The sequence below is a fragment of the Lissotriton helveticus genome, chromosome 5_1 (genome assembly GCF_964261635.1).
Source record: "Lissotriton helveticus chromosome 5_1, aLisHel1.1, whole genome shotgun sequence".
Taxonomy (NCBI): domain Eukaryota; kingdom Metazoa; phylum Chordata; class Amphibia; order Caudata; family Salamandridae; genus Lissotriton; species Lissotriton helveticus.
In genome coordinates this window covers 81,876,067-81,898,786 of record NC_136065.1, presented here as the reverse complement: position 1 = coordinate 81,898,786, position 22,720 = coordinate 81,876,067, and the positions used below count along the sequence as shown (strand labels likewise).

The 22,720-nt window shown below is 51.1% G+C and overlaps 1 protein-coding gene across 1 annotated transcript in view; it reads left to right on the top strand.

Moving 5' to 3' along the window:
• The window catches only part of LOC144752974 (E3 ubiquitin-protein ligase TRIM39-like), a 411,520-nt gene that overhangs the window by 361,958 nt on the left and 26,842 nt on the right, over positions 1–22,720 (top strand). Inside the window, exons 7-8 of the mRNA XM_078640783.1 lie at positions 1,904–1,923; positions 12,576–12,594. Of these exons, the coding sequence (XP_078496909.1) occupies positions 1,904–1,923; positions 12,576–12,594 (39 nt within the window). The remainder of the gene's footprint in view (positions 1–1,903; positions 1,924–12,575; positions 12,595–22,720) is intronic.

Below are 22,720 nucleotides of genomic sequence, written 5' to 3'. Positions count from 1 at the left end.
CCATTGTATATTACAATGTGTTGCATTAATTTGTTATCAAACTCTGAATTGTTTTATAAAGATTGATTGCAAACTGTCAAATGTTGCTGAATAGTAAGCAACGTTGTGAATAATATTGTTTGCTAGTCATCCTTGGGTACCAGAGTACTTCACTTGAGGCAGAGATATTATCTTTAGACTACAGGTGCCGGTGCCGCTTGAGCTAGAAACCGGGCCAGCCACTCACTACTCTGCACTCACTACTCTGCACTCACCACTCACCACTCACTACTCTGCACTCACTACTCTGCACTCACTACTCACTCGGCACTCACTACTCACTCGGCACTCACTACTCTGCACACTCACTCTGCACTCACTACTCTGCACACTCACTCTGCACTCACTACTCTGCACTCACTACTCTGCACTCACTACTCTGCACTCACTACTCACTCGGCACTCACTACTCACTCGGCACTCACTACTCACTCAGCACTCACTACTTTGCACACTCACTCTGCACTCACTACTCTGCACACTCACTCTGCACTCACTACTCTGCACTCACTACTCTGCACTCACTACTCTGCACTCACTACTCTGCACTCACTACTCTGCACTCACTACTCTGCACACTCACTGTGCACTCACTACTCTGCACACTCACTCTGCACTCACTACTCTGCACTCACGCACTCACTACTCTGCACTCACTACTCTGCACTCACTACTCTGCACTCACTACTCTGCACTCACTACTCTGCACTCACTACTCACTCGGCACTCACTACTCTGCACACTCACTCGGCACTCACTACTCTGCACACTCACTCTGCACTCACTACTCTGCACACTCACTCTGCACTCACTACTCTGCACACTCACTCTGCACTCACTACTCACTACTCTGCACTCACTACTCTGCACTCACTACTCACTACTCTGCACTCACTACTCACTACTCTGCACTCACTACTCTGCACTCACTACTCACTACTCTGCACACTCACTGTGCACTCACTACTCTGCACACTCACTCTGCACTCACTACTCTGCACTCACTACTCTGCACTCACTACTCTGCACTCACTACTCACTCGGCACTCACTACTCTGCACACTCACTCGGCACTCACTACTCTGCACACTCACTCTGCACTCACTACTCTGCACACTCACTCTGCACTCACTACTCACTACTCTGCACTCACTACTCACTACTCTGCACTCACTACTCTGCACTCACTACTCTGCACTCACTACTCTGCACACTCACTCTGCACACTCACTCTGCACACTCACTCTGCACACTCACTCTGCACACTCACTCTGCACACTCACTCTACACACTCACTCTGCACACTCACTCTGCACACTCACTCTGAAATGGAAATGTACAAGTTGTAAAGTAGCTCAAGGAAGAGATACAAATGGATAAACTCTAAGATTCACTGGGGCTCATGTAAAACGCTCCAATACCTACGGGTCCAGTTTGTGCTATATAAAACTGCCCAAAAAACAACAACAAAACAGGAGGACACGGGGACAACTCGATGCCTGTCAATGTGAGTGAGACTCGCGAGGATTTGTTTGCCTTCCTTTCTTTGTGGCAATTTACCCGCCTGTCCCTTTGGAGTGCAACCTGCCGCTCCATTCTACCCGCATGGCAATCGGGGGACATTCACATCCCTACTGTCTCGTGGGTAAGTTCTCTAATTCTGACTACATGTGCCCTCTGCACTTCTTCCCCGTCCCAGGCTCCCCACCCTGCACTGCTCCTCTTGTCTGAGCGGCGCCACGATCACCTTGCCTTCCTGTGCCATCCCTCTTCCTCCCAGCTGTCCTCTCCACTCCCTCCCCCTCCCGCGAGGAAGGCTCGGGTTTCAATCCTGAGCTCCGAGTCCCTGCTGCGCCGGAGGGAGGGAGGGAAGGTCCGGATAGTGTGCGGGGAAAGCCCGGCACGCCGAGGGCGCCCTGACGGCCACGGGGACAGACCGGACGGTGCGCGGGGAGGAGGAAGCCAGGGTTCACCGAGCGGGGGCACGGAGAGCGCCCAGCGGGCACTTCTTGTACAGCTCGTGCCAAGCGGGGAGTCCGGAACAGGAACTCTGCGACTCCCGGCGCGCCGGGGAGTTTCTGGGGCGCGAGGAAGGGGAAGCCCGGACCGGCAGTGGCGGAGTAGAGCCTCAGACTGGACCCTACAGACGACGGGGGGCCTTGGGACATGTGAAGATGGCTGAGAGGTAAGCGCAGGTCTGTCTGTCCGGGGACGAAGCAGGTCCCGTGGCAGAAAGTGAGGGGGAGGGATCGGTCACTGCTAGGCACAGTCGTACTCTCTCTCCAGGCACACCACAAGGGGAATCGTAGGGGAAACAACTTGAAACTTTTAACTTCTCAACACACTAGACACACGCAATGTAAATAAATTTACTTACCGTCATCTGCAATTTCACGAAGCACTTGGTGTGTATGCGCATGCGTGTGTGCTTCCCAGGAGACAGCGCCTGGCCGCAGCGCTCGTTCGCGTGCGCGTGCCACTTTGAAATCGCCTCCAAGGCGATGCGCGCGGCCAGGACTGTCTCCTGGGAAGCACACATGCCGACAAAAGGGGCTCGGCGGAGACGCGCTTCGCGCGGCTAGCCGAGACCTAATAACAATTTAAGCAAGAAACAAGCAATACAGGTCAAGCAGACTTACGGCGCAACAGGTGGTGCTGTCACGGCGTGGGGAAGGTACCTGCTTGGAGCTGGGTCAAGGGTCTTTCTCCTCACCGCGCAGCCGCCGCCATAAGAAGGGGAGGTGGGAGGGAGGAGCAGCTGGGAGGGGGGAGTGGACAAATGGGCGAGCGAGGGGGCGGGCCGCATGGGACACAGCGGCGGGAAAAGCAGGGCAGGAATGGTGAGGGAACAGAAGGCAAAGGAGGGCACATGCACGGGAACCAAGGGTGAAGGAGAAAAAAATGAGCAATTAATGTTAAACGGAGGCAATACACAGGGCACAGAAACGAAGGGTGAAGGAGAAAAAACAAGCAATTAAAAGTTAAACAGAGGCCATACACAGGGCACAGAAACCAAGGGTGAAGGAGGAGAAACAAGCAATTTAAGAGTTAAACAGAGGCAATACAGTACAAGCAGGGTGGGGGCGGGCCGCAGGGGGCATAGCGGCAGGAAAGACTGGGGCAGTAGCGGCGAGGGGACAGAGGGCAAATGAGGGCACAGATCACAGATTTAAGCAGAGATAAACTGAAGGGGAGGGGAAAAACAATTTAAGCAAGAAACAAGCAATACAGAGCAAGCAGACTTACGGCGCAACAGGTGGTGCTGTCGCAGCATGGGGGAGCGAACTGCCTGGAGCCGTGTCAAGGGTCACCAAGTGTACCCACAGCACCACATGCACCATATAAAATATAAATGTGCATAAAATATCTTACACGATATTCACGAAACATGTGAAACACACTACTTGTGCATGGGAAAAACGTACAAAAAACTCATTCATGCAGCACTTGCGCAATGTACACAGAGTGAATAAACGTGGGAACACTTTGCGAGCACGCGGACGTTCATGCATGGAATGCACAGACACACAACCTCTATACAGTGCAGCATGAATGCAGAGATGTGTAACCCAGTCAACGAACACTGTAAGGCACACAGAGTAAGTCAAATACAATAAGTCACACACAGACAGTATACACGCCCATTCACCCAACTCACGCGCTCAGACTCATACTCAATAGCACCGGTAGGAGAGCAGATGGAAAGAAACCATTCCTTTTACTCACGCCTGCACAACATTTATATAGACACATGTAAACAGAGCGAACATAAAGAAATGCCGATACACAGTGAGAGAGTGGGTCTGAGTGCATACTGCGCGTGCGTGTTGGTGTTAGTGCGCATGTGGGCGCGGGTATATGTTTCTGTGTTTACCAGACACCACAGTAACGAGGAGAAACAGAAATACGGCCTCGGTTCCTAGCAATTACTCATTCTTCCGTATGGACGTAGTGGAGACTGCAGCATTCCAGGAAATGCAACCTGAGATCAGCACAGAGAGGGATACTAACAGGTCATGCTGGTAGCACTAGGCGGAACACGTGTTAGGCATGCTTAATTTCAGCCGGTGGGGCCCACTACCACTACCACTAGCAAGCATTTTTAGGGGTCAGTACGTATTATTCCTTAACAGACATCGAACTAGAAACAAGTGACAAAAAACTCCAAATTGGGGGATGGCGGAGGTAGGGAGATGCTTAAGACGAAGAAATAATGTCCGTATGTGTAATAACGCCAGACATATAGATAGTAGGTGGAGTACTGACTCTTCTCCTTGGTCACACAGGCGTCAATCCATTGTGGGCCAAGCCCGTTTCCATTTCGGAGTAAGATCTTTTGATGAATACGCACCCAGTCTCAGTAAAATCAATTTACGCTTTTTTTGATTTGCGAAATGTTCTGTCCGGTATGGTTGAGGTTTTAACTTTTTATATGTTGGAATTACCATCCAGGCGTTGGTTTTTGAAGTCAAGGAGGCTTTGTCTATTACCTGATATTGTAGCTTGATGGTTTTGTTGACTACTTGTTTATGTTTAAAGTATTTTATTCAGCATCTCACACAAAGACCAATAAGCATCAACATGGGACATTCTGTTTGGGTGGGGAGAACCCCAATTCCAGCTGGAACGGTTACATGCAATATATTGTATCAGTCCCCTACGGCTATACCTGGAGCGCCAGGCCACAGTATGAGATAACATTTCCATTTCAAACTCCTCCCCCGAACCCCAACAACCCAACTCCCGGATCCCAACTCCCCCCCCCCCCCCCACCCACCCTCTGCGTCCAGTGCACCTTCATCATTCCAGGCCAATCACAAGATCCCCACCTGCCGGGGAAGTGCGTCTTCCCACTAAGTTACGAAGCTTGTGCTGCAGGGCTCGTAAGCCTCAGGAGGCGGAGGTATTTGGGACAGGTGATTTCTGTAAATTCCGTCAACAACAGGGAGTGAAATGGCTGCCAAAGTTCTGAGAATTGCGATATATCCCCTGCCACCATCAGCGACAACTTCTCCATGCCTAACACATGCCACAATCTATGGAACCAGCCTGTGACAGAGGGTACCGTAGCTGTGCGCCAATGTATCAAGATATTTTGTATTGCTGAGCCTAGCGCGATGGCAATCTGCCTACCCCTGCGAGATCTGAGTGGGTACATTAGGCCATTCGGGAGCCCCAGTAAGGTGTAAGCAGGGAAGCGCGGTAGTTCAATGCCAAAATGTGTATCAATGTTGTCCAGCACCTCCTTCCAATATGTGTCCAGGAGTGGGCACTCCCATAAAATGTGTGTAAGTGTACCTCGGTGCCCGCACCCTCTCCAACATGTGTCCTCCTTGCTGCGGTCAAATTCGTGTACCCGTTCCGGCGTGTAGTACCAATAAGTGGAGACTTTAGTTAGTGTGTCAGTAAGGCCCATATGGTACTCTGAATGCCTCGCTCTATAGGATATGTTCTCCCATTCCTTAGGGCTCAGTGTCCTCCCTAGTTCCCTTTCCCACCTCTCTCTTCCCGGGTTATAGAAGTGTGTGGATGGAGGTTGCAGTAACTTATAAAGGTCTGTAATCAGTTTAGAGTCCGAAGTACGTGTAAGCAGCCATTGTTCGTAAGGCAGAAAGCGCCTATCAGCAGTCTCTCTCACCTGTGGCTGGAGAGCCCAATGGCGTGCCTGCATATAGCGGTCATACATATGGCACAGGGTTCTACACCCCGCTGTTCTCCAGTGTGCGAACGCTCCCCGCTCCATGCCCGGGGTAAAATCAGGGTTATCCACCAGCGGCGTGAGCGGTGACGGGAAGGAGGTGAGGCCGCATGTAGTGGCAGTAGCATCCCAAACCCGTAATGGCACTCGTGTAACAAAGGAGGCGTACAGATTTTTAGGTCGATGAATCCGGCGCAAAAACGGGACCTCCTGCAAGGGTCGCCCCGCCCCTGCCTGGTCCTGGAAGAGCCAGTGCTTATCGGACTCCCACTTACTCCAATCTACAAGATAACGTAACTGCGCCGCTCGGAAATATCTACGGAAGTCAGGGATCCCCAACCCTCCCGCCTCAGGGGTCAATAATGAGAGGACTCTACGCATTCTAGGTTTTTTCCCCTGCCAAACAAAACGCGAAACGTCCGCCTGCAACTGCTGAATCCACCCCACCGGTGGCTGGAGCGGCAAGGCCCGAAACAGATACAGTACCTGTGGGAGAATTGTCATTTTAACCGCAGCTATCCTGCCCAACCAGGAAAGGATACCACTGCGCCATCGGCGCAGCTCCTCCTTAATTTTAACACCCAGGGCTGTGTAATTGGCCAATACCATGGCCGGTAAGGTGGGCGCTATCCGGATCCCTAGATATGGTATCGCCTCTGACGACCAAATCATGGGGAATCGGTTCTGCAAGTCCGTTCTGGTGGACGGGTCTAGGGAAACATCCAGAGCCACCGATTTCCACATATTCAGTTTAAACCCCGCGGCCGCGCCAAAGGCGGCCAGCTCTTCGACGCAGGCCGGTAGAGCTGTCTGTGGCTCGTCAAGCGATAGGATGACATAATCAGCGTAGGGGCTAATAGCGTGTGTAAAACCTCCCATCCGTACGCCGGTCACCGCCCGGTTGTTTCGTATCCGTTGGGCGAACGGCTCCATATAAAGAGCAAAGAGCAGGGGTGAAAGTGGACACCCCTGCCTGGTGCCCCTCTCGATGTTAAAGGCCCGGGAGGCATACCCATTCACCCGAACCACAGCAGTCGGGTGTCTGTAGCAGTTGAGAACCATGGTGCGGAACTTGTCCCCTATGCCTGCCTTCACCAGCACTTGTTCCAGGTAGGGCCAGTGCACTCGGTCGAACGCTTTCTCCGCGTCCACCGTTAACATCATCCGTTCTCCCGGAATCCGGGAGGCTTTTTTGAGCAGGTGGACAATCCGCTTTGTGTTGTCAACCGTCTGTCTCTCTGGAACGAAACCGGCCTGGTCAGGATCAATGAGACCGGATAAGTGCGGGGCCAAGCGAGCAGCCAGTATCCCAGTATACAATTTCAGATCGACATTCAGAAGAGATATCGGCCTATACGATCCACAGTGCGTCGGATCTTTCCCGGGCTTGGGGATCACTGAGATAGAAGCTCGCAAAAGATCAGGCGGAATAGCCCCCGTCGCGGCAAACGAGTTGAAAAGACGGGTCAGGATAGGAGCCAGCGATGTGCAAAACGTTTTGTAGAAAAGCGCGGTATACCCATCTGGGCCCGGTGCCTTGCCATGCTTAAGCCGAGCGATGGCAGAGATCACTTCTTCTATCCTAATGTCCCTGTCCAGGTGTTCAGCCTGCAGGGGGTCCAGGAGGCCAAAGCGACCGAGTCCAAGTATGCGGCTACAGCCGGTTCATCCGGCGGTTCCCCAGTGTAGAGTTCCTTGTAAAAGCCACGAAAAACGGCCGCGATGTGGGCGTCCTCCGTCTCCATGGTCCCCGTAGGGCTAGTGATCGCCTTTACCAGCTGACTCTGGCGTGCCACTCGGAGTCTGTTGGCCAACACTTTGCCACAACGGTCACCTCCTGTATAAAAGGTGTGGCGCAGCCGGAGTGCAGCGTATTCTGCTCGGTCCAAGTCCGGAGCCGCCAGGGCCTTTCTAGCCCCTTTGAGCTGTCGCCATATTCTAGGGGCCCCCGTTCTGCGATGGATCTGTTCAAGCTCGCGAACCTTATCAGTGAGTTCCTCCCTCTTAGCCTGGAATTCCCCCCTGAGGACCACCTTCAGAGCCGCCCACTGTGTAGCCCGGGCGGTGTCTGTATTATCGTTGTGCAACAGGTATTCCCGGATAGCTCCCTCAATACGATCCACGACCACCTTCCTGTGCAGCAAGGTGTCTCGTAGGCGCCACGTTCGAGGGGGAAGAGTCACTGGGGGCAAGCTCATCGTGGTATCAACTGGGGCGTGATCCGAAAGGGACAGCACTCCTATCTCCGAACCCGAGACTAGTGCCTGTACCGGGGCCGTGACCAACAAGTGGTCCAGCCTCGAGTACGTCTTGTGCGCATGGGAGTAATACGAATAGTCTCTGTCTGTTGGGTGCATGTGGCGCCAGATGTCCAGGAGCCCCACCTCCGCCAGCCATTCCTTGCCGTCGGCCGAGAACTCCCCGACCTGCGGGTAGCGCTGTGCCGACCTGTCCATAGCCGAATCAAAGACCATATTAAAGTCCCCCCCTATAATGACATGTCTATCTTGTGAGGCAGTGATATCCTCGACTGCCGATCGCAGGAAGCGTTCTTGTCGTTCATGGGTGGAGAAGAGTCTTGCCGGTGGCAGGGGCAGGCTCCATCTACTTAGCGCTTGTGTGTTATCAGCTGCACGGATAGCGCTGCACTTCTAGCGCGCTGTTTTTTAATTGATGCGACTGAGGCTCATTTTAAAACGTTATCGTGTGTGTTGATATTTTAAAACTGAAATTGAAAACTGTACCTCACTGTACCTGTACCTCACCTCATCTCCAGGCTGAGTTAGAGCTTGGGGAACCACGTAGTCCGCCCACTCCCGCCCCGTTCCGCCGCGTCCAATCATGGGCGTTTGAGCGGAGGGTGAGGAGGAGCCCAGCACTTCCGGGCTCAGGGCTCACAGCTCAGCGCTCCAGCGACCCCCGCTTCCCCCATAAATGTGTCTGGGTCAGCGACCGCGCAGCGGACGCGTGCAGCGGGCGCGCCGGAAGCGCGCCGAAGTCAAGCCCGTCTGCGCCCGTCCGCGGCCGGACGGGGCACGGGGCCATAACCCCTGGCTCTCCTACACCCATCACCATAAGGTATGGCAGACAGGAATTGTTAGATCTGCAGCCCTACACTCCCTTATGCTGTAACCACGCCATGAATGCACTATCAATGAAGAACTGTAGTGTATGCACATTTACGCCAGTTAATAATGTGATACCTAACAATGCGATAACACAGTAAAAGCAGCTCTGCTTAACTGCAGATCTATGCGGAAACACCGTATAGAAATATTTCATCTACTTGAAGATGATAATATTAATATTCTGTTTCTTACGGAAACATGGCTGGATGAATATTCAGATCCTGACATTATTCAGGCCTTACCACCTGGCTACTCCCTCTCGAGACTGGATAGAAAGGATGGCAGAGGTGGTGGCATTGCTATTGCTACTAAAGCGCCTATAGAATGCACCCTCTCTCCAATTTTTGTTGACCATAGTGAAGCTGGCTCTTTCACCATAACCACAGGACCTAACCACTCTCTTTCCGGTATTCTTATGTACCGTCCCCCTGGAAGGCTCTATGATTTCACTCCTACTCTTATGGAAGCCTTAACCCATCTTGCACTTAGGAAAAATCGTTTATTAGTATTAGGTGATCTCAATGTCCATTTTGAGGATTCATTAGATAAGGAGGCGGTAGATATCATAGCTGAGCTACTCTCCCTACAACTAGAGTAAAAAAAACTCCGAACCATCACACCAACAAGGACATCTATTAGACCCTGTATTTGGGAACTGGAAGGGAGTTCAAACCCTGCCTCCCCAGCCAGTACCCTGGTCTGATCACTTTGTTATCCCTATACTACTCCAAATGGATGGCATTGAGCATCATAAACAAAGTTTACAGCAATACACACGTAGGAAATGGAAAAACTTTTCCATAGACTCCTTCATAAAAATCCTCCAAGATGCTGGGCCTCCGAAAGGACTGGCATGTGAGACAGCATATGATCACTTGCAAGTATGCATCACAAAAGCCCTGGACATCACTGCCCCCAAACGCACTATAACTAATGCCACGAGGAAAAATAAATCGGCCCCTTGGTTTAGTCAGGAGCTTCAAGGTGCCAAAACTGCTTGTAAAAAGCTTGAAAGAGAGTGGCGTCAAAATTTCTGCCCTGAAATTAAAGCCCGGTACAAAGCAGCACAAAAAGAATATAATAAAAAGATACGAGCGTCCAAAGCTTCTCACTACAATGACCGGATCCAGGAAGCTGAAAACTCCTCGAAGGAGCTTTTCCAGATATTCAAGGAAATATCAATAATTGACTCCAGCCCTACCTCCCATAATGATTCAGTGGAAACTTGCAATAAAATTGCTAACTATTTTTCTGGCAAAATCCCGAATATATATGCTAGTTTTTCTGGAAACAAAATGCCTGGTATTGATTTGGCTGAGAGTAAAGATCACATAAGCACCCAACTCCATCTATGTGCTTTTTCCGTTCCGTCTGCCGATATACTAGTGTCTACCTGCAAAAGTATTAAATCCGGCTCTCCAAGTGATCCTGCGCCTCCTAAAATCCTAGCAGCCAGTCTGTCGGTCTTAGAGCCCCACTTCAGACATATACTTCAATTATCCTTTTCCACTGCTTGTCTACCTGCAGAATGGAAGAAAGCCATAGTGCTCCCCATCAAAAAAAAAACTAATATGAGTCAGGATTTATTGGAGAATCTACGTCCCATCTCCCTGCTACCTTATCCCGCTAAATTAGCAGAGAAAATAGCCAATGTCCAACTTATGGCCCATCTTGAAGACCAAAATGCCTTTCACACATCACAGTCTGGCGTCAGATCAAGATTCTCCACAGAAACAGCTCTCCTGAGAGCTACCGAAACCCTGCGGGAAGGAGCCGATGAGGGCAAGACTATGGCCCTTATCATGCCAGACCTCAGCGCCGCGTTTGACACTGTAGCACATTCCACCTTGCTACAGTGTCTAAACCGGGCGGGTGTCACTAAAGAGGCTCTGGGGTGGCTGAAAGCCTTCCTTACCAACAGAAGCTTTCAGGTCCAAAGAGGGATCTTCCTCTCAGACAGCATGACACTGGGACAGGGGGTACCTCAGGGCTCTGCCCTGAGTCCCACCCTGTTCAACCTGTACATGGCTCCACTGGCAGAGGTTGTCCAATCGTTCGGCGTAGAGCTAGTCTCCTACGCCGACGATACTCAACTTTTGATCTCCCTATCTCAAGCTCCCTCCTCTGAGGCCGATAACTTTAAATCCTGCATGAGCAAACTTGCAGCCTGGATGAACGAAAATTGCCTCAAATTAAATGGCACAAAAACGGAGGTACTCATAATAGGAGGAAAAGATACAATGTGGACGAAAGACTGGTGGCCTACCTGTCTAGGACCTTTACCAACACCTAGTCAGGAAGCTAAGAACTTGGGTGTCTGGATAGACAACAAGCTCTCTTATGACAGCCATGTCAAAAAAACAGTAGGTAAGTGCTTTGGAGTCATGAAAACTCTTAACCGCACCCTGGACCTGCTCCCTCTGAACTCCAGGCGCACCATGACTCAGGCACTTATCACTTCCCGAATAGATTATGGTAATGTGCTGTTGCTGGGAACATCGGACAAAAACATCAGAAAGTTACAAGTCCTGCAAAATTCAGCCGCACGCCTTGTGCTAAGACTTCCTCGTAGAGCTCCTTCTAAACCCTCCCTGGCCTCCCTCCACTGGCTGCCTATTGGGAAGAGGATACTATTCAAAGCTCTCCTCTGGTTCCATAGGATCATCCATCAAAAAGCCCCATCTTATATGTCCGACTTAGCCCTACCATACGAGCCGAATAGGTCCCTTCGCTCCAAGGGAATGGGGCTGCTCAAAACATCGCTCGTTAAAAAAGCTAGGATGGGTGGTAAGTCCTTTCGCACACTTGCGGCCAGGAAATGGAACACCCTCCCTACTCCCATCAGATTAGAAAATAATGAGGCCTCTTTTAGGAAACTGCTGAAGACACATCTTTTTACTCTCTAAACTGCCAGTTTTCCCTGGTCTTGGTTTCTAGACTCTCTCTCCACAGCGCGGGGACACGCCGGGAGGCGTCACCAGGCGCTTTATAAGCCCCTTTAATAATTGGGGCTATACAGGGATCCAATAGTAAACGTAAGACCCCCTATTCTGAAACTATAGGCCAACAGCCTACCCTTTTGTTCCGCGAGTTTGTGGAGGACCTCCCCTTTGAAGTGACTGGCAACTAATATTGCCACCCCCGCCGTCTTGGTAAAACTAGAGGAGTGGAACTGTGAAGGGAACTTACGTGTGCGCAATCTATGTGTATCTTGCGGTAGCAGGTGTGTTTCCTGTAGGAGGCATATGTCAGCGTGTGTGTTCTCAAGGAGGGAGAGTACCGCCCGCCGCTTGACAGGGTTGTTCAGACCCCTAACGTTCAGGGTAACTACCTTAAAAGACGTAGGAGGCATAGAAAGAAAGAGGGTAGCAAGCAATAGTAACCCGCCAGCAAAAGACGGGGCACAAAGGCGACCACATTGGCACCACCAGCAGCAAGGCGGAAAAGTAAATACCTGTGTACGCATAGCTTCTTGACTCAGGCAACCTAGGACATATGACCACCTCCAGAATCTCTAACAATCGTACTGTGCACTGGACGACCTCCCTCCCCCCCCCCCCCCATCCCAACTCCCGGATCCCTCCCACCTTCCTCAACACCCCAACCGCTTTCAACCCTCGCTCCGTACTACCCCAACAACCCCCCCCCCTCCCTGGTTCCCCAACAGTCCCCTTGAGCCCATTGTCCCAGTCCGGTCCACAACGGACAAGTCTGTGGAGAAGTACAAAAGTGGACGTCCAGCCACCACTCAGCAACCTGCCCTCCCCCCCCCCCGAGCCCTCCAACCTGCATTACAGTGAAAGTGATGTCGATCTCCCCCCGGAGTTCTTCTCAAGCCGTTAACGCCACATCTCCAGACGCCGTGTCCCTGGCTACTCCCCGCACTGCGTTGTCCATCTCAGCTCGAATAGTGGGAGAGTCAGGGCGTACGGAAGAAGCAGAGGATCGGCGGCCAGGGATCTCTCGCCAGCCGTCTCTAGTGATGCGCCATCGGTTCTGTGTGGGGGTTTCTTCGTCCGACACCGTGATCCCTAGCACTCCGCAGGTGCCCTGAAGAGAGCGCAACTGATGCAGGGTCCCATTCCAACGGAAGATAATGCGAAAGGGGTGACCCCATGAGTACCTAGTCTCGTGCTCCCGCAGGAAATCAGTTGCGATCTTGAAGGCCCGGCGTTTCTGCAGCGTGATCGCCGACAGATCTTGGACGAGGGCGACCCGGTGACCTCGGAACTCCAAGGTTGGCTTCAGTCGTACTTCCCGGAGGATCCTTTCCTTCAGAGGGTAGTTCGGCAGGAACGCTAGGATATCTGGAGGAGGCGCCGAAGATTTGCGCCGCAGGCCCACTCTATGCGCTCTATCTATCCGAATGGGGAAGTCCGCCGGCTCCCCCAGGACCTCTCTGAACAAGTCCTTCAAGTAACCAGCCACGTCTTCTTCCTCTGCTCCGGAAGGAACTCCCCGGACTCGGATGTTGTTTCGCCGGGACCTGTTCTCCAGGTCCTCGGCATGTGCTTGGAGGTCGATTTGCTGGTCCCTCAGCCGGACCACCTCCTGCTGCAGCTGCGAGATCTCCTCGTCTCTGGCATGTCCGGCCTCCTCCATTGTGGCCACCCTCTCACCTAGGCCGTCGACTTCACTTCGCGCACCTCTCCAGCCACCTCTTGCTTTAGCGTCTTGAAGTCCTCTCGTAAGGAGCTAAAGAGGGATTCCAGGAAGGATCTGGTGACCGGGGGTTCCCCTCCAGTCGCCCCTCGGGAACCACCTGGCGGGGTTGCTGCCCACGCTCCGGTCTCGCGGAGTTCTTGTTCAACATTTCAGGTAGGGTGCGGTCCCCTTTCTTGGTCCCCTTGTTACCGGCCATTCTGCGTGAGGAGCGCACTCCTGTGTCTTCAGTCGTGTCGCCAGTCAGGCTCCTCCACTCCCTTCACTCCCCGGTCCCAGCCGGGCCGGCCGCCGCCGCTGCCTCACCCACCGTGTCTTCAGACCGGGTATCGCCTCTGAGTCGGTGCAGGGCCGGGTTCCCGATTGCGATAGCGTTTCTCAGGGGGTCAGGCTCGCAATCTGGTTCTCAGCCGTCTCAGTCCGCTGCTCTGGGCCCCTCGGGGACACGACTCTCTAGGGGCGGGCGGGGTCCCGTCCACTCAGGGGTTACAGCCTCTTCTCCGGAATCGGTGCCGCCGGTCGGTAGGATCAGTCACGGCCAGGGCCCTCCGTCCTCCGTCCTTCCAAGGCTGCTCGTCCGGTGCGCGCCAGGAGCCCCCGCGGTCAAGGCCTACTTCCGGTTGCAGCCGGGGGCTTGCGTAGCTTGTCTGCGGCGGTCCGGCCCCGTCGTCTCGGGGACCCCGGCCAACGCTTGCATCAGGGCCGCCCCATGAGGTGACCGACAGCTGCCTCCAACCGGGCCGTGCTTCTCAATCGCCTGCTCACCCTCTTCTTCCGTACCAGGTGCGGGGTTGTCCGGACTGCAGCCAGGCCCGGCGAGCCTACATGGCGCACATTCCTCCGGGGCGTCGGCGACGGGCCACAGGAGAGCCGGTACCCCCCACCGGGCACCAGCGGGCTGGGCCGGGCTCACCACTCTTCCAAAACGGTCCGTGTGTCTCCGAGTCCGCTCCCCTCCGGAACCGCCACGCTCGGCTTCGGCCCACGCGGCGCTCAAGGCCTCTTCACCGGCCGCCTTCGGAGCCCCATATCGGCGTCCGTCGGGACTCTCGGTGCCTCAAATTGAGCCGCTGGACACTCCTCGTGACCACCTTGCTACTGGCGCCAACCCCCAGGCTTTTGGGGGGGAGATCAGCGCGAAATAATGGTCCGAGGGCTCGGGTTTACGGGAGCTCACGGAGGGCACGTCCGCTCAGTCCGCCATCTTGGCCACGCCCCCTTGACTACTTGTTTAAATTCAGGGTAAGACAATATTGTATTCCAAGCATCCTCTAGTTTTAGAGCTGCAATGAATTGTTTTAGGGAAAAGCAAACTCTGTTAGTCGATCTGGATTGCTTTTCAACCTACAGCAATTATGTGTTAAAGAATCTTCCTCTGCTGCACTCGTTCTCCAATAATATTTGACAAGTGCCCCTTGAATTGTTGGAATCTGATTTTTTTAACCCGAATTCCAGTCTGATCAAGGCTTGTGGAATATGGCACGGAATTAAAAATAGATTCTTAAAGAGGCTGGTTTGAGCAGTATTTAGAGTTGTTGCAGCCTTTGTGTTTAGAAGTTCAGAACCATGCGTGATTGATGGCAAAAATGTTGCTGCCAGGACTATTAATAAGTGTTGTAGAAATGTCGCTCAGTTGTTTTTTTGTGCAAAATTTTAAATGCGAATAATAGCTGTTTTGCTTTGACTTTCCCTAGTTCTAGATGTTGCTTGAGGCGTTGGTCTAGTAGTATCCCCAGATATTTGTATGTTCCCACCTGATCCAGGTGATCACTGTTCATTGTCCAGGTAAATTGTGGTTGTTTTTTATGAGAGTTTGAAAAACATATAACCTTTGTTTTCCAAAAATGTATGAGTAGTTGAACTGAAGCTGTATATAGTGCTAATTGATTTTTCAAGCACCTTAGACCTCGTTTGAGATAGCAGCACTATGTCGTCAGCATATTACAGGCTTGTTGTTCGAACGTTGCCCAGTTTTGGGGGGGTCCCCTTGTGCTAGGCGAAGGTTATTGTCTAGATCGGCTGTGTAGATGTTGAATAAACTGGGAGCCAAAACACACCCCTGTTTTAAGCCATTTACGGCCGAGATTTTATTAGTTAAACTTTGACCATCCCCATTTTTATTTGAACCCATGTTTTTGAGTATAGATTAATAATTGCGTCTAACAGTTTCGGCGGAGCTCCCCAAGTCTTCATTTTAGCCCATAGCAAGGATCTAGGGACCTTATCAAAGGCTGCTTTGAGATCTACAAAGCAGGTATACAAAATTGTTTGAATTAACTATTGCCTGGTTGACAAGAGCATGACAACTGATAAGTTTGTTAGGGTGACCATCCCTGTTCGAAAAACCTGTTTGCGTGTTAGGGATCAGTTTTGTGTGATTGACCCAGTCCTCTAGATCTTTTCAGCAGATTTGTTGCATACATTTTTGCCTCAACATCAATAAGGGCAATTAATCTGTAGTTGAAAGGATCAGAACAAGCCCCTGATTTATGTATTGGTTGCAGGATACTTCCTTGCCATGAATCTGGAATGGTGCCGGTCTCTAGTCTATATGCAAACAGTGAGGTTAAGCGCACAGACCAGAATGCTGGGTCTTTTTTAAATAAAGCGTTCGGTAGCCCATTTGGCCCCGGGGCTCCATCAGATCTTTGCTACAAATCCTGTTTTTGTGTGAGCTGTAGTTGGTAGTCTTGGGGGTCGGGCCTTGATATTTCAAGCGAGCATAGATGTGAATTACCATCTGGCTGGTTGATTTGAGGGTGGGGGAGAGTTATCGGTCTTGATGTATAGATCGTAGGCTCTAGTCTTTGATCAATCAAACAATCAATGCATTTTTAAGGTGCACTACTTACCCGTGAGGGTTTCAAGGCGCTAAGGGGAGGGAGAATGCTGCTACTGTTCAAAGAGCCAGGTCTTAAGGAGTCTTCTGATGGTCAGTAGGTCTTGGGTCTGTCATAGGCGAATGGGGAGGGTGCTCCATGTCTTGGCAGCGAGGTGGAAGAATGAGATGCCACCGTCGCTCACTCTATGGAAGCGAGGGACAGTGGCGAGGGTGAGGTCGGCGGAGTGGAACTTGTGGGTGGGGTGTAGAAGCTGAGTTGGCTGTTGAGGTACGCTAGTCCGGCGTTGTGGAGTGCTTTGTGTGTGTGTGGGTGAGGAGCTTGAAGGTTATCCTCTTGTAGACGGGGAGCCAGGTGGGGTGTGATGTGGCTGCGGCGAGGGATGTCGAGGATCATGAATGCGGAGGCGTTCTGGATATGTTGGAGCCATTTCAGGAGTTTGACCAAGGCTCCTGCGTAGATGGCGTTTCCGTAGTCTAGTCTGCTGCTGACGAGGGCTTGGGTGACCGTCGACTAGTTTTGGTGGGGATCCAATTGTAGATCCTGCGGAGCATGCAGAAGGTGTTGAAGCAGGAGGAAGAGACGGCGTTGTCCTGCTTCATCATGGAGAGGGTGGAGTCGAGGAAGACCCCTAGATTACGTGCATGGCCGGTGGGCGTTGGAGCTGATCCTAACGTGGTCGGCCACCAGGAGTCGTTCTAGGCCTAGGGGGTGGATCAGAGGATGAGGTCCTCCGTCTTGTCCGAGTTCAGCTTCAGTCGGCTGTTTCTCAGCCAGTCGGCGACGGCCTTCATTCCCTCGTGGAGGTTGGTTTTGGCGGTGTGGGGGTCTTTGGTGAGGGAGAGGATAAGCTGGGTGTCATCGGCGTAGGAGATGATGTTGATTGCTTCTTGATGTTAGCGCCTGGGAGTTCATTCCGCTTACGGGAGGGCGGCAAGTCGGTCTGGGGCCACCGATCAAGGGTTTCAGAGACGATGGAGTTGAAGTCACCCCCCATTAGTAATCTGCCATCCGGTAGGCCGTGAAGGAGAGCGCCAAGGTCGGCAAAGGCTTGGGAGTGCAGGCCTGGTGGGACATGGACCGAGACAAAGTTGAGCGTGCCTCCCTCCCACGTCCCTGAGATGGCAACAAATCTACCCAGAGCATCAGTATGGACAGAATTGACAGTCAGGGAGAACGACCTTCGAACCAGTATGCCCACTCCCCGGGATCCGGAGCCAAAGGCCGAATGGGCAGCCAAGTCGAAACCCCACAGAGAAAGGGCCTTGCATGCATTACCTAGCAGGTGGGTCTCCTGTAGTAAGACAACGTCAGGAGAATGTCGCTTGATATATTGGAGAACGGCACCCCTCTTCATTTTGTCACCCAACCCGCTAACATTCCAGGACAATAGCTTCAGCCGCTGTCTAGCCGCTGTACCCATGGCTCAAAGTCAAAGGGACATAGAAGTTCGATGGGAACTGGCCAGAGAGGCCCTCGCTGGGAAACCCACTTACGCTTCGTAAACCAGACATCAACAAGAGCACCAACAAAAGGGAACCTATATCAGCATTGGTCTGATATCAGTCAAATGTGTTCTGCCTGTAAAACAAAGAGATCATAATACAAATGAAAACAAACCCCCCTTCAATCCCTGTGAGAAGTTGGCCTGGTATATGATGTTCACTATTCTAGTGAACACCTTGCACCAGTCCAAACAACCCTTATGGTGATGGTTGTAAAGTCAACCTTATAGACCAGCTATCCTAGAGGTAGCGTGGACAGAACAGTCTTAGGCTAAAAGACTCTTGAGGGCGTGTAAAGCCAGCTGTTTTACCATATGTAACCCCTTGAATATCAAATGAAAGGACACCACACAGGATATATATAAAATATATATGTATTTATTTACTAACACACTCCCCTGAACTCTTTATGAGATCAGAGGCAAAAGCACATAACAAGTTATACTCAGAAATACTTTAAATAGGCTGAGCAAAGATGGGGACAGCGTGAGCACTGCGCTGCCTGGCTGCGCACGCCAGTCACGCATGGAGATCTGATCGGCTAGCTGTCCTGCGTGAAAGATGCTCGGTAACGGTGCACGGCAACACTTTCCCTCGAGGCGGAGACAGCGATGGCCTGACTCGCGGTGAAAGGGAGCAGATTAATCGGCAGAAAAACACCAGAGTGCGAGGGGCCAAGCACTCTTCAGGCTCGCTCGGAGATTCTTTGCCTTCTCTCCCTTGCCTACGCCGTTTGTATACATCGGGACGGAGCAGCAGCGGGAGTGAGCCCCGGCGGGTGCGCTCTTGTCTCCTCCTCGCAGACTCTAACTTGGAGAGAGGCATTCGGCGTTAACCTAATTGTTCTGATATTAATCATCCTGACTCGCCGGTTCTTTGGGAAACAAAAATCAGAGACAGGAAACAAAGAAACTCTGATCTCCACGCTTTACCTTTTCCCGGACATGAGTGCTCGCGGAGCAAGGAGGGGGATCAAGCAAAAGACTCCGGCTCTATTGAAGGACGCCCCCGCAGAAGAGGCTACCGTCAAGACAAATATAGATCAAGTCAGTAGTGCGAAGAAAAACGCTCTGGCTAAAAGTGGGGGGGCTTTTAACAAAGAATATAAGGTTAACAAAGACACCAAAGACCATAAAAATCCTATGTCTAACCAGCGTTCTGATCCTCCCAAGCCCCCCCCCGCCAAAATATTACTGTAGCCAAATCTCAGGCTGGATTAAAGAGCAAACAACCCGCCTCACCGCCTAAGATCTTACCACAGTCAGAGGGTACTACTGACAACGGGGGCTCGAAAAAACCCTGTCTTAATAACTTAAGTATAATAGAAAATCTGGCCACCTTCCCAAGCAATATCTCTGTACCTGCATCAGCACCTCCTGCCAGCAACCATATGCCCATTGGAAACTCTGAACCCAGCCTGTCTCAACCCACTGAGGCCCCCTGTTCCATTAACCCTCATGCTCCATTGGGTGTCCCACTGCCTGCTTCATCTTCCGCCCAAGAGCAGCAGCCATTAAGCGAAGGAACTAACCAGCAAGGGGCTGATACTCCTTTAGTCACCTTTGGCGCCGGCTTTAATCCTACTGGGGCTGAGTTTACTTTTCAAAGCCTGGAGACTACAGTTGGCGCACACAACCCCTGGACCCCAGAGGTTGGGCAGGAGGACTTTTATACTGTTTCTGATAGTACCCCTAGTACATCTGGTGAGGGAGAAGAGGAGACGGATGATGACGACGAAGAGGCGGGCACCCCCAGCTTCAGCGAAGAGGAGAGCGAGGACTCACATGTTAATCCTGATACAATCGTGCGGCCCAAGAAAATTAAGAATAAGAACAAACGACGAAGACAACTTAGATGGGACTATTCCGACACAAGGATGTCGTACCCTCTGGAGGAGGACAACTCAACTCAACCGCAGTGGGACAGCCTGGGGAATCAGCAATTTAAGGCAACAGAAACAGGGGAGCCATCACTGGCAGCCATACTAGCTTCCATCAAGGACTTCCAAGAAGAGGTGCGGGCTGATACCCGGTCTGCCAAGAGCGCAGCCAAAAAACTCCAGAGAAGCCTAAGAAGGCTGAACAAGACCTGTATTGACATCTGTGATAGGGTAAGCATGGTGGAAGCACGGACAGAACATCTAGAAACTGAAGCGGTGGCTACCAAACAACTGAGTGAATCCCATTCCGCCTGCCTTACAGACATAATGGTAAAGAGGGAGGAACAAGAAAATCGGCAACGAAGAAACAACCTCCGCTTACTAGGCATTCCGGAAGGGAAAGAAGGGGAAGACCCCCGGCAATTCATAGTTAATCTGCTACGTGAATCCTTCCCTGACCACCCTGGGTGGAATTGGAACCGAGAGGTACAGCGAGCACACCGCTTCCCCTTCTTTCAAAAGCGACAACAGAATGGCAGCAATTCGACTGGTGGCCAACCCAGAGCATTCCTGGTGTACTTTGGTAACTTTTTCTTAAGGCAATTGATCTACGACCAAGCCCGACCAAATTGCAAAAAAGGGGCTAACAGGATCTTGTTCTCCGCTAAACCAGACTTTTGTCATCAAACTGTGGAACGGAGATGGCACCTGAGGCAACTTATTTCCCCTATCCAGCAACAAGGCGCGGAAGTATATCTTATGAATCCAGCCAGACTGAAAGTTATTCATAAAGGGTCTACCAGAGTCTTTCTATCAGAAATCAAGGCTAAAGAGTACCTTGACGAAATTAAAGCCAAAAAGGGACACAAAGACTAGACCACGCTCACAAGCCTATAAATCTATCCCGTACTTGGATATGTCTTCACTCTTCTCTGTCTCCTCTTCTTTACACCCTGGTTACTTATATTGATTAAATGGGTTGACACATGTCTGCAAGTCACATATACACCCACTCACTGTATTGCAACCTCACGCAGCAGCACCTTTTGCCGGTCACGGGCCTAGATTTCCTCCTTTTCAGGACTGACTGGCGGCTCCAGCAGCCGAGGCTTACAACTGATAACCATCATTCAGACTCTGCCTGATTGCTCACAAAAGGGGGAGGGTGGGGGGGGACGGTAGGTTGGGGGGGGTGGGAGGGGGCTCGGCAAGGACACTTAGGTGCAGAAAGGGAAAAAAAACTAAAAAACAAAAATTTGTACTTTTTTTAGACAATACGCTCACAACGTCACAACCATATCTCTGAATTTAGATATCTCTTTCCAAAAGAAAAGTCAAACTTGTAAAACTTTTAAATCAAAAAAGGTTCATCCCGCAGCTCTTCAATCTTATATTGTAAGATGGCTAGTGTAGATTCTTTACGAATAATATCCATCAATGTATGTGGACTAAATGATCCGACTAAGAGACAAAAAGTGGCACTAGGTCTACGGACACTGGGTGGGAACATCATATGTATGCAAGAAACGCATATAGAACACTCTCAAAAACAGTTACTAGATACCCTAGGGTATAAACTGGTGGGTGCAACTTCACAAGGGGCTAAAACCAAGGGGGTAGGAATCATACTAGATAGAAAACTCGCCATTAACAGCCCCCGCAGCAAATCCGACCCTCTAGGGAGGTGGGTTATCTCAGAGATTGTACTTCCCAATAATTCCTCTATCACTCTCTGCTCGGTATACGGAAGTAACCCCGACAAACCTGGGGTTATTAATCTTGTATCCGGGGAGTTAGCACACTGGCCCACCCCGATAGTTCTCTGTGGGGATCTTAATGTCCACCTACCCAGCAATTGGGCTTTAGGCTCAACACAAAAATACAAAGGCAGGAAACCTAAAGTCTTTCAAGCCCTGAACAACCTCATGCAGACCCACGGTCTAATTGATGGGTGGGCTAACAAAAATCCCACCCAACCTGGATACACGTTTTATTCAGTCCCTCACAAAACCCTAGCCAGACTAGACTACTTTCTTATCTCCACTTCACTAATTAACAACTTCACAATTGACATAGCCCCCCGCTTTTTATACGACCACAATCCACTCATAGTCACTCTAAAAGGGGTATTGCCACAGAAGGAACCCACAAAGTGGAGCTTTGAGAAAGCACTACTACATGATAATAACTATATAGTTCATATGCAGGGCTGGATCCAGGAATTCCTGGAAATCAACAACGGCACTGCCTCTCAAATGACAGTGTGGGATACTCTAAAGGCGGGGATTAGAAGCGAGACCCTGAGATTTTCTTTTCTTAAAAACTTTATGGAAAGAAAATGTATCAGCGAGCTACAGGATAAACTAAGGAACGTTGAGTTTAAATTAACGCAATCAATACATGCAGGATTGGACTGCCAATCTATTCAAGAGGAAGCAGTACTTGCCAAAGCAGAAATAGGCACCGTTTATATGGAAAAAATTGCAGCCAAGTGGGCTGCCACTAGGGCAAAAAGCTACGAGTGCAGTGATAGTATTGGGCACCACCTTGCTGTTAGGACTAGACAGCAGGTATCTAACAGAGAAATACACGCAATTAAACTCCCCTCTGGCGTTGAAACCACAGATCCTTCTCTTATCCGGAAGGGATTTCAGGAATATTATTCTAAACTGTATACTGAGGAAATCTGCTCAGGGGGAGATACCCTAGACCGCGAAATCTCTAGCTACCTTAGTGAGTGCGAATTGGGGCAACTCAACCCCATGGATAGCGAGTCCTTAGACCGAACTCCTACCTGGGAGGAAATTCAGGAAGCTCTCACAAGGCTACCAGATGGGAAAGCCCCTGGTCCAGACGGCATCCCCACATAATTTTTTTAAATCTTTACTCCACAAATTAAAACAATTTTTTTAGATGTATTATCATCGATTTTCAATGGGGCTCCGCCACCGGACTCATGGGCAAACGCT